The 16461-nt window shown below is 39.6% G+C and overlaps 1 protein-coding gene across 2 annotated transcripts in view; it reads right to left on the reverse strand.

The window, feature by feature from the left end:
* The window catches only part of CBFB (core-binding factor subunit beta), a 61862-nt gene extending 45717 nt beyond the window's left edge, over window positions 1-16145 (reverse strand). The window contains exons 1-3 of one of the 2 annotated variants that reach the window (XM_007457303.1): window positions 15924-16145; window positions 15609-15695; window positions 10229-10345 (exon numbers count right to left, since the gene is read on the reverse strand). In XM_007457303.1, coding sequence (XP_007457365.1) covers window positions 10229-10345; window positions 15609-15695; window positions 15924-16001 — 282 coding nt within the window. In that variant the 5' untranslated portion in view covers window positions 16002-16145. The remainder of the gene's footprint in view (window positions 1-10228; window positions 10346-15608; window positions 15696-15923) is intronic. The other variant, XM_007457302.1, reaches the window with a different exon arrangement.
* Window positions 16146-16461: the final 316 nt, after the last annotated feature.

Consider the following 16461-nt stretch of genomic DNA (forward strand, 5'->3'; position numbering starts at 1 on the left):
AAAAAAAGGAAATGCTATATCAAATAGAATAATTTTTACTTTAAAATTTAAATATACACAGAAAAAAATAAGAACAGCAATATAACAAAACATTAACAATGGTTTTCTAAGAGGTAGGTTATGGATGATTTTTATATCTTTTCTAAAAGTGTATTTTCCAAATTTTTCTTATTTCTTTTGTCAGGAAAAAGGTTATTTTAAAACACTACATTGAGGGACTTCCCTGGTGGTGCAGTGGTTAAGAATGCCAATGCAGGGGACACAGGTTCTATCCCTGGTCCAGGAAGATCCCACATGCCGTGGAGCAACTAAGCCCATGAGCCACAACTACTGAGCCCACGTGCCGCAACTACTGAAGCCCGCGTGCCTAGAGCCGGTGCTCCACAACAAGAGAAGCCACCGCAAAGAGAAGCCGGCGCACCACAATAAAGAGTAGCCCTCACTGGCCGCATCTAGAGAAAGCCCGCGTGCAGCAACGAAGACCCAACACAGCCAAAAATAAAATAAATAAATTTATATATATATAAAAGAAACCCCACTACATTGAAACAACACAGATGAACCTTAAAGACATTATGCTAAGGGGACTAAGTCAGTCACAACAGGACAAATACCATATGATTCCACTTATAAGAGGTACCTAAAGGAATCAAATTCACAAAGACAGAAGTAGAATGGCAGTTGCCAGGGGCTGGGGGCATGGGAAAGGAGAATGGAGAATTAATGGTTAATGGGTACAGTTTCAGTTTGAGGAAGATGACAAAAGTTCTGGAGATGGATGGTGGTGACAGTTACACAACGGTTTTAATATACTTAACGATACTGAACTGTACAGTTAAAAACAGTTAAAATGGTAAATTTTTTGTGACGTGTATTTTACCATAATAAACAAAATAAAAACACAAGCTCAGAAAAACCAACCAACCAAACAAACAAACCCAAACATGGAGGTCCAGTGGTTAAGACTCTGCTTCCAATGCAGAAGGCATGGATTCGATCCCTGGTTGGGGAACTAAGATCCCACGTGCCATGCAATGCGGCAATCAATCAATCAATCAATCAAGACTTAAAGAAAAATACATCAAGCTCTTGAAGGAACTACCATTAATTTCAAGATTATCAACATTATGAGCCAGGCAGCATTAAAGTTTACAAATGAGAGGAAGTTAAGAGAGGCACAACAGAAGCCAACATTACACTTAACATTATAGCAGTTTTGACAGAACCTGTATTTATATTTCCTAATGCAATGATTTTTATTTATTTTTATTTTTTTAATTTTTTTTTGCGGTAAGTGGGCCTCTCACTGTTGTGGCCTCTCCCGTTGCAGAGCACAGGCTCCGGACGCGCAGGCTCAGTGTCCATGGCTCACGGGCCCAGCAGCTCCGCGGCATGTGGGATCTTCCCGGACCGGGGCACGAACCCGTGTCCCCTGCATTTGCAGGTGGACTCTTAACCACTGCGCCACCAGGGAAGCCCTAATACAATGTTTTTTTAAATAAATATTTTATTTTTTATTTTTAAAAATATTTATTTATTTATTTATTTGGCTGTGCCGGGTCTTAGTTGCAGCATGCGGGATCTAGTTCCCTGACCCGGGATCAAACCGGGGCCCCCTGCATTGGGAGCGCAGAGTCTTAACCACTGGACCACCAGCTAAGTCCCCTAATACAATGTTTTATATGCAGTCAAGGCTATCTCTACTTTAAAACAGACTCATAATAAAACTTCAATTGCAAAAATATCGATAAAGAACTTGTATTTAATACATAAAAAATGCTTACATCTCAATAATAACTTGATATCAAAAAATGGGCAAAACTTTTGAACAGACACTGCCAAAGATACACAAATGGCACACGAGCACATAAAACATGCTCAACATCATTAGTCACTAGGGAGGTGCAAATTAAAACCAAAATGAGATACCACTACAAACTCCCTAAAATGTCTAAAATTAAAAAGACCGACAGTACATAGTGTTAGTAAAGACGTGAAGTAACTGAAACTTTCGTACATAGCTAGTTGGAATGTGAAACTGTACAGCCACTTTGGAGAGCAGTTTGGCAGTTCCTGAAAAAGTTATACTCATGAAACAACCCAGTAATTTCAGTTCTATATATCTACCCAAGAGAAATGAAAACAAATGTCTACATAAAAGACTCGTATATACATGTTCAAAGCAGCAGAGTAGCCAAAACAAGGGGAAATAACTCAAACGGCCATCAACTGGTAAATGGATAAACAAAGTGTTACAAGTCCAAACAGTAGAATACTACTCAGTAATAAAAAGGAATGGACTACTATACACACAATACAGATGAATTTCAAGAGCAAGTTGCTAAGTACAAAAGACGACATACTGTATGATTCCATTTACATGAAATTCCAGAAAAGACAAAATAGTATGTAATAGAAAGGAGATAGTGGTTACCTGAAATGACACTGCCTGCAAAGGGGCATGAGGGAACTTTCTGAGGTTATGGAAATATTCTGTATCTTTATTGTGGTAGTAATCACACCAATGACTGTACACATTTGTCACTGAATTATATACCTTAAATAGGTGAATTCTGTTGTATATAAATTATATCTCAATAATGACAATTGAAAAAAACAATTACAAAAGAAAATGGGAAGCAGTAAAGCTGGGATATAGCAGCCCTTCTCAAAAACTGATTTCTTTAGTTGAACATTTCAATAGTCTTTATCCTTGCAGTGTTTGAATTAATCATTCAAAAATACTGGGGTAGGAAACAGAAGCAAAAAGGGAAAGAATTAAGGATGCTTCTCTCAGACATTATTTCCTGACATCTCTAACTTGAAATATATAATTGAGATATGGCCAAGACTAAAATGTTATCTTTACATTAAAAGGTAAATCTAGACAAATAATGCAATTCAAGGGGAAAAAAAAAAAGGGGAAAAGATCAATGCTATATATCAATTATATCTCAAAAAACCTGGGAGAAAAAAAAAAGAGTACATTATCTTCAAATACTTCAGAGGTACATTTACCATATATGAAAATTAATGTAACTCTAACTGGAAGGTACTATGGTATTTTCATTTTTAAACATTATTATTTCTTCATAAAGTCAGTCAACTCTTCTTGGATTTAAAAATTGTTGAAATAGGGCTTCCCTGGTGGCTCAGTGGTTAAGAATCCGTCTGCCAATGCAGGGGACACGGGTTTGAGCCCCGGTCCGGGAAGATCCCACATGCCACGGAGAAACTAAGCCCGTGCACCACAACTACTGAGCCTGCGCTCTAGAGCCCGCAAGCCACAACTACTGAGCCCGTGTGCCACAACTACTGAAGCCCACGCGTCTAGAGCCCGTGCTCCGCAACAAGAGAAGCCACTGCAATGAGAAGGCTGTGCACCGCTACAAAGAGTAGCCACCTCTCCACAACTAGAGAAAGCCCATGCACAGCAACAAAGACCCAATGCAGCCAAAAATAAATAAAATAAATTTATTTTAAAAAGTTATTGAAATAAAACTTTTCTAAAAGCCCAGATTACTTATTTCAATGCACTGAACTGTTGATAACTAAGTGCTGGAAAATATACTTCATGTTTTAGTTGAATTGAAATACTTAAAGTCTAGATCTGACAAATTAGTTGTAAAGTTGCCTCAATTTCTCTTGGGGAAACCACATTCCGAAGCGTTACCACAGATATCTTTTATTTGGAGTGACTGGGCTGTATAAGGAGGAGAGGGAACTTGCTGCTGAGCTTGAATACGGATTTCTCAAAGCTAACATTAAGGAGTCCTCTAAACTCTGCCAAATTGTGGATGGTATATAAACAGACACAGTATTTATTTTGGGACAAAGATCCCACAAGCAAGTAAGCAAAACACTCCAGAAGCAGCAGTCACAGACCTTTGAAGACATTTAAAACAAGAGTTTGTCCTCATGCATTAAATCAAATGCTGTTAAATTTTGCTTTGTTATTTTATGCTGATGAAAATGAATGATACAAGATTTTCATTTTAAGTATAAATGTTCAGAAAGGACAAAAAAAGTAAAACACATAACTTATCAAAAATGTTTAAAAGTACCTACTCTAACGCCATACACATTATAATTACTCCCAATGTCTGCTATTAACATTACCTGACTATCAATTAAAATCATAAGGTATAAATAGCAATGCAACAACCATATAAAGTTTAACTGCTTTTTCTGGGACCAGATAGTATATTCTAGATATATCTAGATAAAACTAGATAGTATATTCAATTTCCATAGAAAAAATGGTAAACAGTAGCACTATAAAGTTCATTTGTTCAGTTTATAAAGTGTTTTCATACCCTTCATGCTCACAAACTAGGATCATGTAGTAAGCATAAACAATCATTAATTTAAAGACCTAAGGAGGCTTTCAAAAACACAATGCATGCAAAAACCATTACTCTGACCACTCAAGACTAATAACTTACAGTCATCCATAATCATCTGTATTTGTTTGAAATAAAAATCAATTGGAAATAGATTCTAAGAGGAAAGATCAAATGAATTGGGTGTTGCTTGGTCTACAAAAATTTAACATAAGAATGATTTCAATTCTATCTGTTGCATTCCTTGTCTTCTGACAGCTAAATTAGAGGAAAGCAGTTTAAGTTAAGGAAGAATTATAAACATTTTGGCTGTTTAGGTTTATAAAATACCAGATGGACCACTTGGGAAAGATGCAGTCTCCCAACATAGTAGAGCTACCTGAAGTGAAGCTGACCTAAGGCACTCTACAACACTAAAACTCCTTGATTATCTATAATCTCACCCTACAAACCCATCAAATAGCCTAACTTTGGATAGGGCTTTACAATTTAAAAGGCATTTTCACATATTCTGGTACGTCATTTAATCCTCACATGAGGTATATGAATAGGGAAGACATTCTGATTCCCATTTACAGGTAAGGAAACCAGTTATGACTGTCTTTTGACTCATATCCAGAGCTCTTTCCACTACACTGTATTATTTTAAACCTCTTCTAAGAAAGACCCTTATTAAGAGTCAATGTAGACAACTCACTAGATACCTGGGTGCAAAAGTTTCAAATATATTTGAAAGACAGACTATAAAATTGTGTGCTCTGACTTGATGGTCAGTTATCCATTAACAGACCTTCCTTACTGAAGACCCTTGGTTTGAAAATATTCCTACAAACACAAAGGTAGAAAGAATGAATAAAAGGACTGGTTTTGCTAAGACCACTTTCTTAGATCATAAAGCCATATTTCAAATCAAAGAGACTATGGAGCTTCTGTTTCCTATTAGCATTCTAATTTTTTTCTGAATTCATCAAATTTAAGTGAACATTGTGGTAGCCAGCCTCCAAGATGGCCCCAATGACCCCAGCCTCCTCTCATGTTTGTGAATAAACCACCCCCCTCCCTGTTGAGTGTGGGCTAGACTTAGTGACTCACTTCTAATGAACAGGAGAAGACACAAGTGATCAGAGAAAAGGTCATAAAAAGCAGGGTGACCTCATTCTTTTTCTCTCTGTGGAGAGGAACATGTGACTAGGAACTGAAGCCACTGACCGAAAGTGATGAGTGAGCTTGGAAGGGGATCCTTTAGCTCCAGCCAAGCCCTCAGAGACTGCACAGCCCCAAGGGCTTGACTGCAATCTCCTAGGAGACCCTAAGCCAGAACCACCCAGCCAAGCCACTCCCAGATTCCTGTAAAAGGGCACTGAGGGGACTGAAACATTATCTGGATTGTGGGTGGTGTTTACATGGGTGTGTACATTTGTTAAAACTCAAATTATACACTTAAAGTGGGTGCATTTTTTGGTAAGTAAACTATATTTCAATAAAGTTGATTTAAAAAAAAAAAGCCACTGAACTCTTGAGATAAGCAAAGGGTCACTTATGAAAAAGCAGTGCCATAACTTAAGAAGTTAAGGGTGGGTGGTGAGAAAACAGAAGCTGCAACAAGCTACCACCACAAACACACATATCCTAAACTGCTCCTCAAAACTGCTCCACCCACAGCTTTTCTCATCTCAGATGACAGCAATCCCATACTCCCAGCTGCTCTAACCAGAAAGTTAAGAGTCATTCTTTTTTTTTTTAAATTTATTTATTTTATTTATTTATTTTTGGCTGCACTGGGTCTTCGTTGCTGCGCGCAGGCTTTCTCTGGTTGCAGCGAGTGGGGGGTACTCTTTGTTGCAGTGCCCAGGCTTCTCATTGCGGTGGCTTCTCTTGTTGTGGAGCACGGGCTCTAGGTTCGTGGGCTTCAGTAGTTGCAGCACGCAGGCTCAGTAGTTATGGCGCACGAGCTCAGCTGCTACGCGGCATGTGGGATCTTCCCAGACCAGGGCTCAAACCCGCATCCCCTGCATTGGCAGGCGGATTCTTAACCACTGCGCCACCAGGAAAGCCCAGAGTCATTCGTTTTTTTTAAGATTTTTAAAAAAAATTTATTATTTTATTTTTGGCTGAGCTGGGTCTTCGTTGCTGCCTGTGGGCTTTCTCTAGTTGTGGCAAGTAGGGGCTACTCTTCGTTGTGGTGCACAGGATTCTCATCGCAATGGCTTCTTTTGTTGCAGAGCATGGGCTCTAGGAGCACGGGCTTCAATAGTTGTGGCTCGCGGGCTCAGCAGTTGTGGCTTGTGGGCTCTAGAGCGCAGGCTCAGTAGTTGTGGCGCACAGGCTTAGCTGCTCTATGCCATGTGGGATCTTCCCAGACCAGGGCTCAAACCCGCGTCTCCCACATTAGCAGGTGGATTCTTAACCACTGCGCCACCAGGGAAGCCCCTGGAGTCATTCTTGACTCTCACACCTTACATCCAATCCATAAGCAAATCCTGTTGGCTCTATCTCAAAATATATCCAGACTATGACTACTTCTCACCACTTCCATTGCTACCAGCCTAGTCTCTCACCAAGACTAAAGCAATAGCCCAACTGGTCCCCCTACTTCACTCTTGCCCCCTAAACCTGTTGTTAACCCAGCAGCTAGAGTGTTCCTTTCAAAACGTAAGGCAGATCATATCACTGATGTGCTCAAAAAGCAGAAACTACTCCCCACTCCACTCAGAATAAAGTCCACGTTGTTGCATGGCCTCCCATAGTCACGTAAACCGGCTCCTTGATATCTCCCTCATCTCTTCTCCTCCTCCTCTCCTCCTCACTCAGTCTACTCCAGCCATACCGGCCCGCTTGTTGTTTAACAAACACACTGTGCAAGCTCCCACTCTAGGGCCTTTACAAGGCTGTGTCCTCTGTCTGGAACATCTTTCCTTCAGATATCTGCATGGCTCATCATTCCCTAACCTCCTTCGGGTCTCTGCTCAAATATGACCTTCTCTACCCAGACTATCCTATTTAAAATTACAGACATTCCTGTTCATTGATAACTCTTATTTTACTCTAATTTTCCTTTTTTTCCAGAGCACTTACCACTCTGTAACATATTACATACCTTATGTACTATGGATATTGCCTACTACTCCATTCCTTCCATAAAACAATCTCTAGGGCAGGATCTTTGTTTTGTTCACGGATGCATCTCAAGTGCCCAGGACAGTGTTCACCCAATACACATAACAGGTGTTCAACAAAGAACTTCTGAATGAATTTTTGAGTAACTGTGTCAGGTACTGAGCTAAGCACTTTATATACACTATTTCATTTAATCACTAGGGCCACCCTGGGAGATATGTATTAAACTCACGTTATAATTGAGGACCATAAAGATAAAATAACTTGTCCAAAGTTACAGAGTAAATAAATGAAGTAGTATGTGAAGCCAGGACTTAATTATACCTAACTTGAAAGGCTTAACCACTCATCTTCTCAAAAAAAACCTCTTCATTGTATATATACAAAATAAGAAAATCCTTTTCGGAGGGGTGGTGGTGGTGGGATGAATTGGGAGATTGGGATTGACATATATACACTAATATGTATAAAATAGATAATTGGAATGGGAAGAGAACTAAGCTGCCTTAGGATGTAACAAGGTCAAGAGTATGTGGAAGAAGGGACACTGATTTTGGATCCAATATAAGGAGCAGAGGCAAATAATTAACATTTAGGGAAATTCCTTCAATTTGCTTTGCTTCTAGTCCTATGGGCACAGAAATAAACGCTAATGGTTATCAGAAAGACATCATAAAAAAGGAGGAAGAGAAATAAGAGACCCTGTAGCCTGAGCTCTATGGATGAGAAAACACGGGTTATCTTTTCTCTAAATTCACTGGAGTACTTATTTATCCCAGTGGTATAGAGGGATATACTAGCAGGGTTCTTTTTCATTAAAATTTTTTTCCCCTAGATTCTGCTGGTGTAGTACAAGTGTTGGTAAAATTATATTTGAGAAATATATCATCTATGCACAAACATTTACAGATTTAAATCTGAGGGAAAGATACAGATTTCTGCCAGCATTACCATCCTTGGAACACAGCCACGTTCATTTGTTTACGTATTGTCTATGGCTCCTTTCACACTGTAACAGCGAACCTGAGTAGTTGCAACAGAGAACATACGCCTGCAAAACTCAAAATATTTACTCTCTGGCCCTTTACAGAAAAAAAATTATAAAACAAGTATTAAAATATAAGTTTCTTACATCAGTTCTAGCACTCTTCCTGATATATCTGAAAACAAAACCTTTAAATTCTAGAATAAGCCATCTAACGTTTTTGTTCTTGTTGATCATATAAGTGAAAACATCTCAATGGCTTAAGTCCAAAGATAATGTGGTCTTGGACTTCCTTGGTGGTGCAGTGGTTAAGAATCCGCCTGCCAATGCAGGGGACACAGGTTGAAGCCCTGGTCTGGGAAGATCCCACGTGCCGCAGAGCAACTAAGCTCGTGCGCCACAACTACTGAGCCTATGCTCTAGGGCCCATGTGCCACAACTACTGAGCCCACATGCCACAGCTACTGAAGCCCGTGTGCCTAGAGCCCGTGCTCCACAACAAGAGAAGCCTGCGCACCACAACAAAGAGTAGCTCCCACTTGCCACAACTAGAGAAAGCCCGTGCGCAGCAACGAAGACCCGACACAGCCAAAATCAATCAATCAATAAAATTTATTTTTAAAAATAATAAATAAATAAAATTAAAGAAAACAAAAAACCCCTCTTCATTGTATATATACAAAATAAGAAAATCCTTTTCGGAGGGGTGGTGGTGGTGGGATGAATTGAGAGATTGGGATTGACATATATACACTAATATGTATTAAATAGATAATAAGAAACTGCTGTATAAAAAATAAAATAAAATTCAAAAATTCAATCAATCAATAAAAAGAAAATCCTTTTCCTAATACAGTCCAATACAAAAATCTTTTAAGTTCCTCAAAGGACTATTTAGATGTTCCTTATGTTTTGCAAATAAAGTGATAGGTTATACTATTCACGATGACACTTAGAAAAGTAATTTAGCAAGTTAATAAAAATAGGTATAGAAATACACTGCAAAGGAAACAGGAGAAATACTGAGTATAAAATGAGGTCAAAAAATTTTCTTTCTTTAAATATTTTATTTCAAGAAGTCAATTTCCACATTAAAAGATGAACCACTCCAAGATATTTTTCATTAACATTTCATCAAAATCATAAACACATTTAACTTAGATTTTAATATGGCTCTCAGCTTAAACATTTCCAACTACATTTTTCATATCTTCAACCTAAACTTCCAACATGATAATTTTAAGACATTTATGTTTCCCAGAAGCTTTTCCTCAAAACAAAAAAATTATTTCCAAGTTAACATCTTCACATTGTTTTTCTCCAAATTAAATTTGCTATATTAACAGAAGTAGAAAGCTACCCATAAACTATTTCCAAATATTATTAAATTTTAAGCCTACAGAGGCTTTTCCCATTTTTCTCTAAATTTCATTTTTTTTTTACAACACTATAGTCACACACATTTTAGTAGAACAAAAAATTTCTTGTCAACACTTTAAAGGAATTAAGTTTCAAATGTTACATGTAAGAAAGCACACTAGTCTCTTTAAGGGCTAGAACTTTCTATAGCAAATGATATAAACATGAAATTAGCAATAAAATTATATAAAAAATTTGATTTTTAAAAATTGTATTATACCTTTATAATACGGAATGAAAACAAATCTGATCATATGCCTGTATAATCAGACCTGTGATCTCTTTATTAAAATGTAAAGCATCAGATAATCTCTAATAATAAAACAATCCACAGTATTTCAAATTGCAAAGAAATGTTTCCTACCTTGCCTGCTTCTCTTTCTAAGTCGACATACTCTCGGCTAGGTGTTTGTCGCTGTTCTCCCTGCCAGCTGGCCGGAAAAAACTGGAGAGACAGATTGGTTCCTGTGGCCACAAAAGCCTTTTAGAAAAATCAATACAAACAGGATCAGGAGCAGGACATTACATAAATTATGCAGGCAGTCATTTATTTTTACATCAGTTTCTGTCTTAAGCCAGGCAGCACCAAGATTACTTAAAAGTAAAAAAACATGCACTCATCATTTTTCTTAAGTATTAAGTTACAAACATCTGATTCCATTTTGAGGACATTTGCCATTGGCTGCTTAAATATAAAATCAGACATGGAATCAATACTTTCTTTCAGGTCATTTTTTGCTGACGTTAGTATAGTGCACTGCTAATGTCTAACCAGAAGCCACCATCACTGTATTTAAAAACCTGTATTTTTAAATGTGAAAATCACTGAAGAGCTGAATATTTTGAATTTTAAAGCATACCACAATTTAAAGTTGTGTAAATGAGACATTTTAATTTTTCCTGATTTCTCTTGCTCAAGAAACACTACGCTCCAAAACCCATGTTAAAAATGCACTTGGAGGGGCTTCCCTGGTGGCGCAGTGCTTGAGAGTCCGCCTGCCGATGCAGGAGACGCGGGATCACCTTTTCAAGTATGGCTATGACTTTTACATAGACTAGATCCATAAAGGGAGATGGAGAATGATACTTTGCATTTGTTTAGCAGTCTTTCAAAGTGCTTTCATATATATTATTCATAGAGGGAGAATGGAATTTGAATTTAAGAGTAGAAAGGGTGTTAGAGATTCTCAAATCTAGTGTTTCCTAACCTTCTTCAGGTCACTTGCCCATTTGAGAATCTGACAAAAACTACAGACCTCATACCCAGAAAGATATACACACAAATTTGCATAGTTCCAAGGGGATTCTTGGAACACCCCCAGATTAAGAACTGTCTAATTTGCAACTCACATTTTACAAACAAGGAAGCTACTATTTATCATGACAGCATCCCTATGAGGCGGCAAGGTAAGGATTATTATCCACATTTTCCAGATCTGGAAACTAAGGTCCAGAGAAGTTTCAAAACTTGCCCAAAGTCTTAAAGCTAGGTTGCAGCAGTAGCAGAACCCAGGACTCTGGACAGTCTAGTTTTGTTTTTGTTTTTTTATAAATTTATTTATTTTATTTTTGACTGCGTTGGGTCTTTGTTGCTGTGCACAGTCCTTCTCTAGTTGCGGCGAGCGGGGGCCACTCTTCGTTGCAGTGCATGGGCTCTAGGCACGTGGGCTTCAGTAGTTGTAGCTCGCGGGCTTCGTTGCTCCGCGGCATGTGGGATCCTCCCGGACCAGGGCTCGAACCCGCGTCCCCTGCACTGGCAGGCAGATTCCTAACCACTGAGCCACCAGGGAAGCCCTCAAGTGCTTTTTAATAACCAAAATTTATAAGATGAAGACAATATCCTCCATTATGGTTTTTAGCAGAATTCTCTCTGAGACAAAAATTCTAGTTTCAGGAAAGGTTCAGCTTAAAAAATACAGACCTTTTCATCCCCATAGGTGTCTATTTTATCCAGTTTCCCAAATTCCAGTCACTTGCACAGTGAATACAAATAAATGTTAATACCTTCCTACTGAAAAAAAAAAAAAAATGCACCTGGGACTGTCTCTCCTCTGATAAACCATACACTAGCATGTGATGTGACTACTTCTCATCTCTCTAAAACCTTGGATGATTAAAAAAATATGCATCTTCTAAAATCCGACTTTAGGAGAACTGATTCTGACAATAACAAAAAAGTATTCATCTAATATTTATAAAAGATTTGGATGGCACAGCTCGACAGAACAATCTAAAACCGTTTCAATACAGTCTCATTCTGTGTAGCCCCTGAGCAATTTACTCTATATTTCCCCCAAGTAAAGAATGGAAATAACCATGTCCCTCTTCCCCAGGGAAAATATGAAAGAAATAAGTAAAAAGCATTTGAAAAAAATTTTTTTTCATCATCTAAATGTAAACTCTTCTTTGTTGAAATCAGAGAACTTTTTGTTTGCTTTATTTTACTAACTAAAGTTCTTAAGCATAATTTGTTTCCAAGCATAGTCTTCATCTGAAAGCAAGCAGTTCACATTTTTGGGCAATTTGTTTAAAGCATTAGTTGATTCAGCTATCCGCTGGTTCCCCTGATGATTAAGGGCTTAGATGCTTTAGAGATAAAAATTACAGTACTTCCTATGATTGGTACTAGTAGGTACAACTGTCAACCTAACTGCTAAATCTCTATAGACATCTTTAATGGCATTTCCCTAATAACTGGGATACCTTTTCTTGTGGTAAATGTTTTATATGAATAGAGACTGAACAAACATCAATATTACAATATTAATCTTAAAAAAAAAATTTGCCCACTATTAGCATAAGTTTAAAAAACAACCATTGAACTGAAATGAACTAATATAGTTCAAATGAAAATAGACACTAGGTGGCAAACTGCCTAGGCTGTGTGACCTGAGGCAAATTACTTAACTCTGAACCTCAGTTTCCAGTATTTGTAAAGTGCTTAGAACAGTACCAAGTAAATGCTACTTGTATTTGCTAAATACAATGAGAAGTAATTTTGAGCTGAAGAAGACAGCCAACCTTGTCAGTCTCAGATAATGAAATTCTCAGGGCAGATAAGAGATTCTGCCCATGAATGAATACGCTCTGTCAAAATCCCGTAGCCATGTTTCTTCAGTATTCACCTAGTTACAAATCCTTCTGCCACCAGTATACCCCAAATCAGCTCTGTGTTAGGTGAAGACACTCCGCAGCTCTTATTACCTCACCTCCTGCCTGAAGGCCAACCTCAGAAGAGATTTCCTGCTTCATCACTTCATGTCCATTATCTCATCAACAGCCCTCTCTAAGACAGGAGAAGTGGTAAAAACAGATCACTCTAAAATACCATTTCCCAAATTTATCTGACCACAGAACTCTTTATTTTATTTTTTTTACTGGAACACCTACACATACCTAGGAGTTGGGAAAATTCTGTTTGAAAACATAAAGATGTCACACTGGTAAAAGTGTCTGTATGGAGGATTTCTAGAATGTCCTGACTATACAGGTTTCATTAAACTGTAAAATAGCACACCTGTGCCAGTCCAACATACCTTTTATTCTTCCATCTTCAGGATTAAAAATATATAGTTTTTACTGCTTTCACAGTAGTCACCATACCTCTCATAAGTATTTTTTTTCTTTTATTAATCATTAGTGTTGAAGATATCTCTAACACTCCTACTACAAGAGCTTATATAAGGAATAAATCAGATTTTACCAAATAAATTCTACCCCTCACCCATAATCACTTTTATTTCATGCTATGATATGGAGTCTGGATAAGTTTTATAACTAAGAAGAGATGAGCATCACAGCCTTACACTGTTTCGCATCTAAATACAAAATAAATCCTTCATTAACCTCACTGATAAAGTTAAGGAGATGTTCATAATAAAAAGAATAAAAGAGAGCGGAGAAAGTGTTGGATATAGTTTTGGGAACTACTCATATTTTTATATACATGGCTGCTATCAAAACAGAAGCAAAAAAATGCCTTTTCCACGCCTATTTTCCACCACCAAATAAGTAAAAACCACAGCCTGTTTATAAGTCATAAGATATATTTTGGGCATTAAACGAAGTAACCTCTAAATTCAAATAATCAAGTACTTATAATGCAAAAGACACTGTGCAAAACCCATACAGAGGGGGCATAAATGGAATTAATGTGGTCTCCATCCTCTAGAAGCTAAAAATCTCTCAATTTAAATATGGCTAACATTGAATTAAAGGTGGGGGGGGGGACTAGAAAGAGAGGGAAATGTGAAATTCCTTCCAAATATAAAGTTACTTCCAAAACATCCATGGGTTGGGTATACCATCCACCTATTCCAAAAGGAAATCCAGACAAAGGATGATATAATCACCGAGCCAGCTAATGAATGATTCTTCTACCACTCAGTGCCAAAACCAGAAAGTATTTGTCCTGTACATTTGAATCATATAACTATTACAAACACTCAAAAAAGTGGGCTAAAATCTAGACACTTTCTTTTATAATGTGCAATAATGACCAAATATTCTAGAGTTCCTAATAAATTTAGCCAGTATCTTCTCATGATCTGTAATACAATTCTAAAAAGCCTTCATTTTAAGCATCAAAATATTTTTTAAAAATAAACGATTTCAGTGATGAAAAGGGAGAATTTTATGATATGTGAATTATGTCTCAATACCAATAAATAGATTCTCTACTGTACAAGGAATGGGAGAAGCAAATGTTTCAATATGTCTTCCTATTGTTAACCTAAATTCAAACTGCTTCCATACCTTCAAGTGTGTGCAGATGCAATGGTCCAAGTCATGGAGCAGATAATCAGATTCCATTATACAGTGCTTCAACTTTTAAAATTAATAATCAACCTCTTCTCTTTAGTTTTTTCCTATGCACTTTTTGGCTTCATCATTCTCTCTTCATTAGCACCTCCAGTAGGACAAACCAAAAGGAGATGAGGGGAACTAGGACACTTGAATTTTTTTCAGCATTAGGTTTCATGGAGGTAAGGCACCAAATCCACCACCTAAAACAGGGCCTCGGATCAACAGTGGGTTTTGCAAATCCATGCGATTCTTTAGTAACTTCAGGCCTAAACGGGATATGTTTTTTAGGTTTGGGGAAAAAACAAAAAACAAAAAAAACACCAAATGGTTTCTTTCTGATTCTCCTGAAGCTTAACATTCTAAAAAAAGAAGATGGCACGTTCTTGAGGGCTTTTTTTCCCCCTCTATTAGGACAGATAACTGGATTTACTCTCAGATTTATTCTCAGCTATACTGAAAATAAGACAGTTTCACATATAGGTTTACGAAAAATCTAGCGTCTAAGACACAAACTATCGCCCAAGAATCAGAATCTTGAACGAAGCCCAATTTTTTCCGTAAGGGTGTTTTCCTCCTACTAATAACCGACCCTTTCTTTAATCAGTGTCACAGCCTATACAAAGACCTTTCCTTGTTTAGTTGGGCTCCGGTTTGAGTTCCACTCGCGGCAAAGTGTTTGCCGAGTCGTGTCTGGGAAACATAATCCACCCGCCGAGAACCACAGGGAAGAGTCTCCCCGCGAGGACGCGGCCCGCCAGTGTCTAGTTTCGCATTTTGAATCCCGAGTAGGAAGTGAGACGGCGCCCGCTCAGTTCCGGGAGCCGCGGCGTCCGCTGCGCCGTCCGGAACCGGCCTGGGCCGCGGCGGCCCCCGCGCAACAAGTGACCCGCGCGCGGCTCGCTCCCCTGTGCCCCCGGCCCCCTGCCCCGCCGACTTACGATTTCCGAGCGGCCGTCACGGCAGGCGTTCTGGAAGCGCGCCTGGCGCTCCTCGTGGGGCCGGTCCCTGAAGCCCGTGTACTTAATCTGCAAGGCAGAGACGGCCCGAAATCAGAAGCCAAATCCGCGATGCCGCCCGCCCCGCGCGGCACCGATAAGGGCAACCAGAGTCTGCGGGCAGATGGCTGCCCCGGCGAGACTGCCCCTCCGCAGGCGCGCCGGCGCGGGGTTCCCGGGAGCCGCGCCGCCCAAACTTTTCTCCGCCCGGGCCCGCTCGGGGCGCGCCGCGGCCTCCCCGCCGCCCGCCTGCCTCACCTCACATTCGCGGCTCAGCTTCCTGAAGAACTCCTCGTTCTCGAACTTGCTTCTCTGGTCGGGCACGACGCGCGGCATCTTCCCGCCCTGAGGCTGCGCCGGCCGGCCGGGCTCCGGGCTTCCGCGGGCACCCTCTGGCCGGCTCTGCGCTGACCGACTGACCGCGCACCCGCGGCGCCCTGACTCTCGCTTCTCTTTGTTTCAGGCGCCCGCCCGCGTGGGTCTCAGGCAGAAGCATTTCGAGACCTCAGTGGTACTCACCCGCGTTTGAGAAAACAGCACATTCAAATGAAAAGATGCTCAGGATCTGTCATGATCAGAGAGTGCAGAGAAAGCCAGACGAGGTGTTCCCTAGCTGCGGTCCTCACAAACCCTAAAAGCGTGAGTGCTCAAGAGGGCATGCCAAAGGGAGAAGCCCGCTATTGCTGTTGCTGGGATTGCAAATTGGGAACGGCCGGTTTCCCTGGACCGCCCGCGGGCCACTTGGTGTGGAATCGTCCGGTGGGGATCTGCCTGGTTCTTGGAGACAGGGAGCGGC

This window comes from Lipotes vexillifer, unplaced genomic scaffold, assembly GCF_000442215.2.
Source record: "Lipotes vexillifer unplaced genomic scaffold, Lipotes_vexillifer_v1.1 scaffold504, whole genome shotgun sequence".
NCBI classification, from domain to species: domain Eukaryota; kingdom Metazoa; phylum Chordata; class Mammalia; order Artiodactyla; family Lipotidae; genus Lipotes; species Lipotes vexillifer.